Source organism: Lethenteron reissneri, chromosome 44 (genome assembly GCF_015708825.2).
Source record: "Lethenteron reissneri isolate LAM-NWPU_2019-01 chromosome 44, ASM1570882v1, whole genome shotgun sequence".
NCBI lineage: Eukaryota > Metazoa > Chordata > Hyperoartia > Petromyzontiformes > Petromyzontidae > Lethenteron > Lethenteron reissneri.
The window spans coordinates 3,340,815-3,354,015 of NC_083822.1; the positions used below are offsets into that span (position 1 = coordinate 3,340,815).

A 13,201-nucleotide genomic window follows, 5' to 3' on the forward strand; every position below is an offset into this window, starting at 1 on the left:
TTACAAAAGCCCCCCTGGATGTCCATATTCTGCATCATTAACAGTCATGCCAATGTCATCGCATGTCGTATCTCAGTCGTTACAAGTAAATGTCAGCTCTGCATATCGAGTAGCAACAACAACAGTCGAGACCTACCCCTTGTGAGTTTAATACATTGCTGTGCCCGCCTGAAGAGCCATTGAGAGAAAGGGACAGTTGTGATGAACATGAGAGCCAGCCACCAGGTCTCTGCACCAGGACCCACAAATCACGTTGAAATTGTACCAGCGTCAATTAAAGCTGATGACGCATGTTTGGTCAAATGTACTTAAGATGAGCAGTTCTGTCCTGAGACATGAAAACCACAATACAACATCTTCAAACACAAGGGACTCGGATTACAGGATAACTCCTCTCATCTGTGACCCGATTACTCAAGACTCCTATTACACCTTCACCAGCTGTAGGGTCCATTCAATGTACTATTCGCGGCCCTATTCTTCCAGTCAGTCTGTACTATCCTCGCATTGTTTTCGAGGATGTGGAAGTTCAATTACAGATTACATTCTGGGATAAGCAATGCTTGTTCGCCACATCACCACGGATACGAATTCTATTGTAGTGCGGGAAAATGTGCATTAAATTTCACACCAAAAAATAACCCAATCATGAACGTCAAATTATGAAATTGGTGGGATACGGGTAGGCTCCAATTTCCATACGCATGCTTACACAATTAACGGAAACTTATATTTAGAATGAATAGACAAGCGTATAAATATAAAATCTGAAGGCCAAGTACTGGAGCGTGCGCCGTATTTAAAAACAGATTTAGGGAATGGCCACTTGAAGGCACAGATTAGTTTAGTGATGTACTGCGACTCATACTTGTATACATTTGCGTGCCTCTGTTGTTCAATAAGTGTGGCATTTCAGAGCACTCTAACGACATGCTTGTTTGGAGACGAGAGCAGGTGGCGACTGAATTGTCCGAAACTGCATCAAGAGAGCGTCATACGACAATCATGGATATGGCCATTCCTTGAAAAGCAGCCTCATTAGTTAAGTGAAGCTGCATATATTTATGTCTTTCAAAAAATGCATACATACATTAAAGACTTCAATTTGTACGTGAAAAACTTCACACTAAACTACAATGCGTGTGTAACGAGTGTTATTTCACAGTTGAACATTTACCAAATGCAGCGACACGATAAACACACCACAATAACATTGCATAGGCTCCACAATACAATTGAGTTGAAACTCTCTCTCTCCGCACAGCATCTCGTAACAATATTCGACAATAACCCTTGTATGCAAGCAAAAATAAATAGCATGCGGTCGAGGTGAAAATCAACGTGTCAAGCTTACCCCCAGTGAAACAATCAGCGCGGAAACAATCGGCACCGGTGGATATCAACCAGGTGGACAGCACTTGCCTCCGGCTGCTAGCGTGCAAAGTATTCCCCACAAGCACGCATCTGCAGCCTGTGTTGGAAGCCAGAGCCCTCCAAGTCACGATTGCATTCTGACCTCATCTGAAAGGCCGGCACACCACTGCACGAGCTGGCCGACCTCACACTTAACATTTTTCATGGCGCACATTGTGTACCGGGTTCGTCCACACATGCAGAATCCTCCCAATATTAACATCAGTGGGTGGGAACTGACTGTCGTGGGATGTCTATGTGGGTTTTCCACTGGTGGTGGGTATTTTTACATTTATAAAAGAAAAAGGGCCAAACCGCAGGACTGTGATAATGTTTGAGATTCATGAGAGCATACCATGAAATAGAATGGAATCTAACGTATAATTAAATTAATCAGTGGTTATCAAGAAGTCTGGAAGGGCGATTATTTGAGCATCCCTATACAGCAGTGGGTGTTTTGTATACAGTGCATTATTTAAATCATCATGTTTATCTCTGGCAATGTAACCTGACTACCTTATATGGCACTTTGAAGATAAGCACATTATTTTTTCCCCAACGTTACTGATGCGTATAGAGTGAATGAGAAATCATTTGAGCATGGACGTATAGCTCAGCGTGTTCTTCATTCGCACAGCGGCACACTGAAAAACCAAGAGAATTAAATATTTTTGAGTAAAATTTCATTTTCGCTAATTTCATTATGAGCACACGCCGATTGATAAATATATAATAATCGATATATTTGGCACAAAATCGAATACCATTCAACACAGCACATAGTTGTTTTCTTTAAACGAAACATGTTTTTTTTTTGCCTGTTTCAACACAGCATCGCAAACGGGAACAAGCAAACACACATTCTGTCCCTTCACTCGATCACCGCAGCTTGTTTGCGCCGTGTGTACGAACATGTGCGGAGAGACTGCAAATGCAGTCGTGGCACTTACTCACAGGGTGGCATTGTAGGCGCTCGCAGTCCAGGGAGGGCTACGAGGCGAAGTCGGTAGCAGAAAGAGGCCGTCGTCGCGGTCTTTGCCAAATGGACGGGACCGACCGAGAGACGATACGAAGCGGCCAAAGCGCACGCACGCGGGGGGGGGGGGGGGTCGTTTACTGCCAAGAGGGGGTCCAGGGCACAGCGCACCGCACGAGAAACGCGTGCGTGCAGCGCCCGCCGTTACGAGACGGATCGCTTTGATTTCATCCTTAATTGATTTTTTTTGTTCGCGCTTATTTAATTTTTATATGGGCACGGCATGCAGCGGGGGGTGTGGGAGTGGGAGAGCGTGTCTGAAACACGGAAAGCGAGTTTTAAATTCGATGCGCGCTCTGTCACTCCTGTCGCAGGGGTGCACGTGTGAAGTCGATTTTTGTGAACATAGTTTAACAGCCACGATGAATAATACACTGCTGGATGAAGGCCTGTCTCTGAACAGACACCTATCTCTTGAGGTCTAAACAATCGATCTGGCTTGTGCACAAGAGCTGATTGTCTCGGTCGACCTGCATGGTGGATGTCCGCTCGTGTGTGACTGTAGTATATATGTATGTTTTTATATAAATTGCACATAACTCGATCATGTACTGGAAGACCAATAATGAGATAACCCCGTCGATAATACACATTGAAATTAGGTTGTAGGATACAGCAAGCATATGGGAGTGATGGGTTGACGTACGCATTGTATAACACTTATTGGGTGGAAGTCTACAACAGCCTGAAAGGAGACGCTAGACAAGACGACATTGACTAGACAATATGACATTGATGGGCTTTAATAGCTCAGACAGAAGAGCAACTACACATTTGATCTCTAAATTCCATACGAGAAAAAAAACACCACCATTTGGATCAGAGCTTCCACATAAACGCCATGTCCCATGTAATCACTTGCAAACGACTTGTCACCTCGAATATTGCATTACTGAACCCGAAACTCCGAAATAATTCCACCATTAAGTTATTTACAGTGAAATTATTACGTAATGTTGTGAGCAGAATAGATTGTGGGAGGCGGTAAGGGGTGTTTCATTATCATGAAGATGAGTGCACGTTGATTAACGTTGGGTAAAGACACTTACTTATTCCACACATCGCACATTCTGCCAACTAGACCCAACAGCACACCAGGCAAAGTGGCCCCACTGGGCATCTCCAAAAGCCCCTGCCACAAAACTCACACTTGCATCACCAGATTGCATGCTGTTTTGGGTTGAGTTTGCTCAAGGTAAATATTTGTTCCTCAAGTCACCTCCAAGTAAGTGAGCTCGATTACATTCACAGGTCGGCAGTGAATGCATGCCAAAGACAATGAGCCATTTGTTTCACTTCTGCTGTGCCGAGAGCGGAAATCGCCCCGGCTGTCCAAAATCACGGTCGCTCAATCTGAAGGCTCAAACAAAATGTAATAAATCGTGATTCTTGAAAGAAATGTCAACACTTCAACATAGACAATGCAATGCATTACTTCATCATGAAACGTGCAAATTTTTAATGATTACATTGTACTGTATTATGAAACGTGTATTTAGACTATGAATGTTATGGAGACAATTTAAAATTCCACATTGGCAGCATTGGGAGTAGCCACACTTTACCTCACCACACACAACCTGTATCGATATATACACTGATAAGCTTGTCCATTGTTTCAACTGCCGCACGAGGAGACTAAACTACACTAATTTTTTTACTTTACCAGGTAAGGCCCACTGAGCCAAACAGCAATTTTCTTTGAAACGACCTGGCCACAAATGATAGCTCCACTCAATGGCTCGTCACGTGGGCATTTACATCAGCCAAACACTCGAAACGCATTTTTCTAAATGTGGAGGGGAGCAACCAGAAGACCCGGAGAAAAATCCACGTGGCCACGGGGAGAACATGCAAACTCTAAATATGCAGGAGTCAGGGTCAGGGTCGAACCCACGGCCTCCTGCATACCAAGCAAGGTAGTGAACATCTCTCCACCAGTCGAGTGTGCTCACCCATACACCACGGCATCGTCGCATGTGTAAACGCCGCTTTGAAAAAAAATAGCTCCCAGAGTTCAAACAAGGCCCTCGTATTAACTTAACTGGCCACTTATCAGGATTGCGAGACCATCACCACAGCAAAACAGCAGTCATTATGGTTAATTTAAGCCAAGCATGCGTAGTCACGGATCCACACACAAGAGCAGCGCACAATACTCTACATGTATCAAAATGGCTAAATAATACTCCGAAAACTGATCCTAATTCACGGAGCATATGAGCTAATGAGTTTCATCACAAGGCTATCTTGTGATGGTGTCTGTTATTTAAATGGCAACATTCTAATGAATGATTGATCTTTGTGAAATAGGGAAGTAGTGTGGACATGCATTGATTGGAATGCAGCAACGTGCAAATATAAAAACGAATGTTGTGCCGATACTCCGTACATTACACCACAGGCAGTAACAGAGGCACAGAGTGTAAATTATTTATAGATTTGAAGCTTTAGTGACTGCAAGAATTCATATTCTTAGGTTTTTTTTTCGGTAAAGTCACGTAGGTAAAAAAAAATAAAAAATATATATATTAAACCTGAAGGTGAGCAAGTATTGTAAAGGCACATAATTAAATTATCGATGAATGTATTTATAAAAGCCTCAAATAACTCAGACGTTTCACAGCTAACCATTCCACATGCAAAGTTCATACGAACTTTATCTTTCAATGACAGCATTTGTCACCACTCTTCAAAAGAACACAACAACAAAACGGTTCAGTATATTGTGGGTTTTATGCATTTGAAAAAAAAAATTCAATCTGGCCAAGCAGATAAATCATCTTGGAGTTGCATCTGCTACGTATAAAAAAATTAGTCATGGAAATGTTAACATTTCATAAGCTGGATGTGTACAGCTTGCAGGTGCTCAAATATTTAAGAGGACAGTTTTGTCTCTGCAGGAACCATCCCGTGTCGTTGCAGCATCCCAACGACCAGACCCCAAGGACAACAGGCGCACACCACAAATGTAATTTGTTGTGTAAGGCTCAGCGCGCGCGTGTGTCTGGTAACACGGAATTGTGTACAGTTCACATGTTTTACATTTATATGTGTTAGTGCCAAGCTCCTGTTTCAATGTGCAGCTTCTACTGTACACTTTAAGAGCAGAAATAAATAACTCATCAAAAACGGCATTCTAAGTAAAATAAATGAATAGGTATTTGTGTAAAGCAGCATGACTCTACTCTACGGGGTGATCCGTTTGTAGGATATCAATGGTAACACGTGTGCCTCACAGCGAGAAGGACGTGGGTCCGATTCTTGACTGGGGTGCCTTTCTGTGTGTGCCTTTCTACGTTCTGCGTGGGTTTCCTCGAGGTTCTCCACTTTCTTCCCAGAGCTAAAACCACACACACAGTGTAACTGGCGCGGGTAGAACATTCCAATGATACAAATTCTAGCACGTGCATAACTACTCAATTGAGATTACACACACCAACATTGCCCTTAATTGCATACACTTGGCAAGACCCCTATTGACTCAGTAAGGATGTCCTGGGTAAACAAGCCTATGAATAATACAGAAACCCCTCTGATTCCTAATTATCTCTTTCTTCTCCGCATGGCACGTGCGACTCTTAATTGGTCAGCGGGAGCCATCGCAAGGGACCAGCGGGCAGGCGTCAGTGGACCAAGGTACATTTTGCCCTCGTGTCTCACTTAAAACGTAAAGGGGCCGTCCATAAATGACGTCACGCACCTGGGGGGGGGGGGGGTCAGACATTTGTGACGATGTGTGACGCGGAGGGGGGTTTGAGAAATGTGACGTCACGTAAAAATGCGTAAATTTAAATAAATATAGAATTGTTATAACAACACAAATTGTTATAACAACACTAATTGTTATAACAACACTCCTACAACATCAGAGTGCAGCGCCACATTAAATACGCACTACAATGACAATAGTTTAAAGCGATTTGAAGCATGTTTTATTTTCAAAATGGAAATATGGTTTTGGGGGGGGGGGGGTGCAGAGCTTTGTGACGTCATATTTGAGGGGGGGTCTGACTTTTTGTGACGCCGTGTGACGAGGGGGGGTGGGTCAAAAATCGTCCAAAATCGCGTGACGTCATTTATGGACGGCCCCAAAGGTAAAGCCCTGAAATGATTCGCTCACGCCACTCCTCGTAGAAGGGCCTCCATTAGAGAGCGAGCTCTGAAGGTTATTTGGGCTACTCTTCCAAGAGGTAGCAGTAGCCGCACGCGACCTGTCGATCGACTAACTGGTGTACACATTTATCCTTAAGGGTGGACGGATGTGGGGTGGGGGGATTTAAACAAACTTGCACCATTGTTTCAACTGCCAAGCTTGGATATTTTATTTTTATGCGAGAATCAATTAAAAAAATGTTAAACAATGTATGTACACACACACAAGGATTAGGAGTACTGCATTAGCACACTGGAATAAAACAACGCCGTGCCAGTTGCCATCTAAGAAGTACTTACAATTCACCAAATTTAGCTCTGTCGTCCAGGGAAATATATGAGCAAATGAAAAAAAACCCATAATGCATCGCTGAATTATTTAATAACAACCCTGTAAGAGAGTCTGCAGCAGTTGCTGCAGTAGCATATGACCAGTAACACCGTGAGGATTTCCTTAAGCCTAAAGTACAAATTCCCACCTAAATGATGTTCACCGATCAAATAATTGACATTGTAGACCCGAATGCCCTTTCAGGCTAAAAATATTTCATGCATTAAGCAACAGTTTCCCGAAATATATTGTGATCGAGTCTGACCAAAGCTCTTGAGAATGAATTTGCACAACCGGCAAGATAACGCATTAGCATGGATATGGAGAATTCCCGTCGTCGAGAGCCTGCAGGCGAGTTTTCACGTTACGAAGGAACACCCTTCTCAGGAGATAATGAAAAAAGGTATCCGTGCCTGGAGTAGAGTGGCAGCACTCTACTCCATTGGAAGCACTGAGCCAACTGCGGAAATTCCACATTCCCATGACAGAGGTCAGTAGATTATAATGTGACTGCCCACAAAGTGGCTCTCATACGCCAGAAGGAAAAGTCGGGCAAGTTGACTCCTGGCCAGGATTACAACTTGTCCCCTTCTGGTTGCGAGTGGAGTGCTCAAGCCGTAGCACATGAAACAAGTATAAACCCGTAAAAACAAAGTTTTTCACTATAAATCCTTTATATGCGTGGCGGCTATAGTCCTCTCGTCTCCTCTGGCTTGAGATGGCTGCCACCTATGGGTCAGATGATTGCATGGCACCATTAAGCAATTGGTAATTAAATATAATATTTTTCTCCTAAAAAAACGAACATTAATTGTCACGCACAACGAGTCTGTGTGGAAAATGTCAGCTCGATTGGATCACGGGAAGTGGGTTAAAAAACGACCGAAAGATTTGCACCGTCGTAAGCAAGCAAGCAAGCACGCAAGCAAGCAAGCGAACTTATTATAAAGGATTTAAAAGAGGGAATGCACAGTTCATTTTCCGGCTGAAGGCCCAGGCCCAACATGTCGCCTCGACATCGCCAGTTTCCAAACATTGATATAGCAGTGTGAAATAGGGCTTGCCCCTCATGTGCCCTTCACAGCTGTAAGTGATTTGGGTTGTGGCCATTCCCAAGTGAAAGCTTCCCGTGCGAGTTGGGGGTATCCTGAGATTGAAGAGACGAGTAATATCGCTTTCGAGCCGACGTGCCAGCTTCTAATCGTCGTCAACGCATTCGTCTCACGTCGCGCTTCCAATGAAATGTCTGCATCAAGAAGCTCAAAGATCCCACAGAGATGATTAGTTTTGTTTAATGGGAGACTGATCGCCTCGTGCGATGATGCACGCTATGCAATGACACTTGCCTTAGCTTCGAGAAGGAAGCTTGCTTTTTTATTGTATCCAAACGCATCTGAAGAGGAAATGCATTCGCAGAACGCCGCAGGAGCAATGACACACGCTAGTAAAAGATGTGTAGGTGGAGGCTTGTTTTTTTAACTTCATGTTCCCCTTCCAACGTTCTCCCGTGCGAGATCTGACCAAGTTTTCTCCATCGCCAATAGATCGGACCAAAGAGAAGACGACAAATACAGTAAATCAGGTGACGATGCAGCCATGAAATGACTTTCTGATGCCACTGCTGGCAACCTACTGTGGCGATCTTCCAATTCGATGGGGCTACCCAGACTTTACCCACCACCACCACCACCACCACATACGACCTGCCAATCAATCGACTGCAATGTTTACTGCTGGGTGGACAGAGGTTGGGGGGAGACTTCATACAACTTTCACCGTTGTTTCACCTACTGCGCGGCACGGGAGATAAATTCGCGAACCGGTGACCCGTGGATTGATTTCAAGTCCAGCGTGATCATCATTACCCCGTGGTCGCATCGCAACCAATACAGTGTAGCATCAACAAACATTGGCAATGTATCGCTGAACAAATACAATATTGACTTACCTGACCGCGAGGCGCTATTTTATCAACGGACTCCACCTCTTGAGTGTAATTCAAAACATGACGGGGGTGCTATGGTTTCACCTTACAACCACAAAGAACCTCCAGTCCGATATCCAGTTGGCCAGGGCACGGTGTTCAATATGTAGGTTTCCATTACTGTGAAACCAAATAGGAAAGCCTGCCCGGCTTATATGATCCATATCAGAGGCAGGCAATACAGTTAATTAAATCAAAGTTCCCCGCACGAGCCCATCGCTAACTGTATTGGACGCGTCTCTGACATGCGCTGTCTAAAAAGTCATAGCTGGCTTGTGGTGAGTCACGTGTGAACCGGCAATAGAGAAAGAAACGGGGCATTATTGTGTATTTGCTAGAAACAATTACTGACAAATAATTCTCTGAAAAAAAAACAATGGCAACTAAGACATTTAAATTTTGATTTAAAGCTTTCGTGACTGCAAGGATTCATATTCTTGGTTCTTTCGGTAAAGTCATGGAGCAGGTAAATAATAAAATAATACAAATAAAACTAATTTCTCACGACGTTACGGCCACAACGCAAGCAGCCGTCCTCAGGTGAAGAACAAGATGCTATCTTTTCGAAAGCTCTGTTCTTCACCTGAGGATGGCTGCTTGCGTTGTGGCCGAAACGTCGTGAGAATTGAATTGTTAAATTTTTATTATTTTATTATTATTTCCCTTCTACCTGACTTTACCGAAAGAACCAATAATATGATACATTTAATTAAAGCAAATTGGCCTGATGCTTATTGCTAGCAATCTGATCACTCTAGCAGAAACTGATTGTAAATTCACAATTTTTTTTAAAGAGCGCTGGGAATAGAAGCAATCATAAACAGATATTGCCATTCAGCTAATACATATGGATGGAGACAATCTCCACAATCCTACATTGAAACATAAATTAAATTGCAAAGGGGTAGAGTATTTTACGAGCAGATTCAAGTGACACCCAAATAAGACTCGCTCTCAATATCTGCACTTTAAGTATTACGATTTCCAATAATGTACCAGAGTGAATTCTTAACACATAATCGTGAATTACGCGAAAACTCCGAAGGGCCAGCAGATGGCACTATATACAAAATACGAGCATTTATAAGTTGTGCACAAGATTAATCGTTTAAAGATATGAAGTTTGAGAGACTTACTCCACTCCATATCACATCTACCCTCTTTCAATGTACCTGGTGTGTGATAACTCCACTCAATATCACATGTACCGTCTTTCAATGTACCTGATGTGTGATAACTCCACTCCATATCACGCCCCCCCCCTGTTTTAATGTACCTGATGTGTGATAACTCCACTCCCTATCACATCTACCCTGTTTCAATGTACCTGTGTGATAACTCCACTCCATATCACATCTCCCCTCTGTTTTAATGGACCTGATGTGCGATCTCCAAGCAATCCACTCCGATTGCGGCCACGTGTTTACCGCTTGTTGCAGTGGGTTCGCGATTAGAACTCAGCGGCTGCCCTGATTAATGCTGCGGGTGGACCAACGACGAATGCGGAGTCTGCTTCTCAGCGGACATTACAGGTCCCGTGACACGCTTGTATTCGAGAGTAAGGCAGGTGTTACTGGCATCATGGTTCAAACTTGTCATTTAAAATGTATTTGCAAATTACCCGATTGGATACACTAATTTAAGGAGCGCGATTTCTTGACAGCATCGCCCGATAAGAATGGCGCACCTTCTAAATGCAGTGATTATTTGATTTGTACTGTACATGTTTCCGATAGATTTATGATATTGTGGTGCTTGAATTACCTCGTATTTAGAGAATTAAATTGGGCAAGTCCAGGAGGCGTGAGATGTAATCCAACCCTCTGAAACGCAGTGTAATTATCAAACGTGATAATCAGCAGTCATTAAATTACAAGACATTGCTCACAAGGGACGGTCATTTTACAGGCACCGGGACCAAATATATAGAATCACTCACTACACACGACATTTCTAGGTTCACCGTTTTTGAATGCCAGTTGCGGAAAAGCAGAAGACCTGCGTCAAGTAGTCCATAATTCATTTCGACCAACGCTTTTGTATGGCAATAGTTAGCTGTCCTCACAATAGGCGATGGCGACGTTGTTGTTGTTAACGATGATGAATAATGAATTGTTACACGTTACTTATTAGACACGTGTTACAAACCCAACGAGCGTCGCCTTCATTTATTCCCTCTGAACAAAGGAGGCGGGCGGAGGTTATTGTATCCAAATCAATCTGCCTATACACTCATTTTGAACCACAGGTGTCCGCCCTGAATGAATGCACATCAATCACAGGGCTCCACAGGTGAGGTCCGTGGCAAATGGGCTGGATGGGGTTAATGGCAGCCGTGCACGATCACGGGTCTGCTCTCGAATGCATGCCACGCGGTGCGCACTGCTTCACTAAAACCTGGCTCTGCTTGAAATAATAATGAATGCCCTATCATTCGCTTGACAACAAAGCTAAGGGTAGCATGTGGATAGAAAAAAAAAAGATGCTTTAAAAAATGGCGGTTCAATCACACTTTTGTAGAATTTTTGGAATCTGATATTTTTACCGCTTTGAACAAATATAATCACAACGATGCAGGATGCTGTTCATAGTTCTCAATACATTTTTACGACAGTAAAAATAACTGAAAAAAAGAATGTTACTATTAGACAAGCCCATTTCAGCTATGAAATGATTGTTAATAATCACCAACCTGCACTGACTTGCATGGTGAAGTATGGTCAATCACTACAAACATGGGATGAGGCCTTAATCCAACAGTGGATTGTTCAACAAAAATAATCCTTACATTGAATTCGTCCAGGAAAGCTTCAATGAGTATAAACACACTTTTAGTCGGGTGAATGGTGACTTTTTTATTGTAAACAATGTTGCATGTGGCAAACGTGTGAGCACATGTGGGCAAAATAAAAAGGTACAAAATTCACTGAAGAAAAATGTACACTCGAAAAAGTATCGTTGATAAGTCAACAACCTCGCTTCTGAACTGCCCTCAACCAGGCATCTCCAGTCCTGCTGGTGGGTGTTATGCAAACATAACACTGGTATGATCCACCAAGCCTTCCTCCAAAGTGCAGGACCACATGCGTGCGCCACTACTCCCACATTTTGCGAGGACAGAAAGACATTGATATGAGTATAATATGCCTTTAAAGTCACCGTTTCATGGTTCATCAACACTCGTGTTGCGCTTTGTTCCTTAAAAGGGATAACGTTACAGGCCACTGAGTGGACACACGCACGTGGAGCATTAAAAGCCTGTTTAACAAGACGGGTTTCGTTAGGGTTGGTTGGGGCGGCTCAGTGGGCAACCGTGATCTCCGCTGGTGTGATGAGTGACCCACGGGGCAGGGGAACTTCCTTAAAACTACACAAAGGACGTCGCTTCAGGAAAACGAGGACGGAAGACCGCTTCACCGAGGCCTGAACATTACCAAGACACCAGCACCAATTGCGCTGACCGCACTTCACGGTGGGTCAAGTTCCGGTTTCCACCTGACGGATCTCATTTGGGCTGCACAATCTGTTATGAAAGAGAAGTCGTGGGGCTGAGATTGTAGCGTTGCGTTAAGAAGCTTAGCATTCACTGAAGTTAAGAAAATCCTTTCTTTATTAGAATCCTGCCATCGCTCCGGCGTTGAGGTCTTCATGCCAAGATCTCGAAACCTTACTCCAGTATTTTGCACAAGGATTAGGCAGGACGAAAATTCAGAAATGAGAAACATTTGCTCGCCTCACAAAGTCCACGGGGTATTCCACGGCTTTTTGTAGTGGTCAAAAATTATATTTTAAACATATCACGTGTGCATTAGCATCCGTGTCAAGTCGTGGCTTGCGCCCACGGGAAAACGAAGCATTGCTCACATGTTACTAAGCGCTCACCAAATAGACTAAACAAGAGAGAATTGATTGTCAAGCAAAAATGGACTGCAACAAATATTTAAAGTAAAACAAAATGTTGTATTTTGGTGGTTAAATAGCATCTAACGTGCAAGTGGCAATGGCAAACATACTCTTGGTATACAAAGAGAAAGAAGTCACAAATAATCAGAGCAGCGTGATGTTGTGTTCAACGTGATGTTTTCCCGCTACAAAGCTCTTAATGAGGTTCCCTTTTAATTCAATTGAAGTGGTAGAAATGGACTCCTTCGGTCAAATGTAATGACTCCAAGTTTTTCTCAAACGCCCCACTTGTGAGATCCTGTAAAAAGTAACAAAAAATCATTACTAAATTTCAAAAACACCATCATTATTAATTCTATAGACAAGCATGGCTACGTGA

The 13,201-nt window shown here is 43.3% G+C and overlaps 2 protein-coding genes across 8 annotated transcripts in view; both read right to left on the reverse strand.

Moving 5' to 3' along the window:
• LOC133353469 (ankyrin repeat and fibronectin type-III domain-containing protein 1-like) overlaps nucleotides 1–2,496 on the reverse strand; it is a 289,388-nt gene extending 286,892 nt beyond the window's left edge. Inside the window, exon 1 of one of the 3 annotated variants that reach the window (XM_061569738.1) lies at nucleotides 2,368–2,496. The gene's annotated coding sequence lies outside the window, so the exon portion shown is untranslated. Of the gene's footprint in view, nucleotides 1–1,354; nucleotides 1,488–2,363 lie in introns of those variants that run through there. The other 2 variants (XM_061569737.1, XM_061569736.1) reach the window with 2 other exon arrangements.
• A 10,015-nt stretch (nucleotides 2,497–12,511) lies between these two features.
• The window catches only part of B3GNTL1 (UDP-GlcNAc:betaGal beta-1,3-N-acetylglucosaminyltransferase like 1), a 49,051-nt gene continuing 48,361 nt past the window's right edge, over nucleotides 12,512–13,201 (reverse strand). For 4 of the 5 annotated variants that reach the window (XM_061569746.1, XM_061569745.1, XM_061569747.1 and 1 more), the window contains one exon: nucleotides 12,512–13,120. In XM_061569746.1, coding sequence (XP_061425730.1) covers nucleotides 13,040–13,120 — 81 coding nt within the window. In that variant the 3' untranslated portion in view covers nucleotides 12,512–13,039. The remainder of the gene's footprint in view (nucleotides 13,121–13,201) is intronic. The other variant, XR_009756390.1, reaches the window with a different exon arrangement.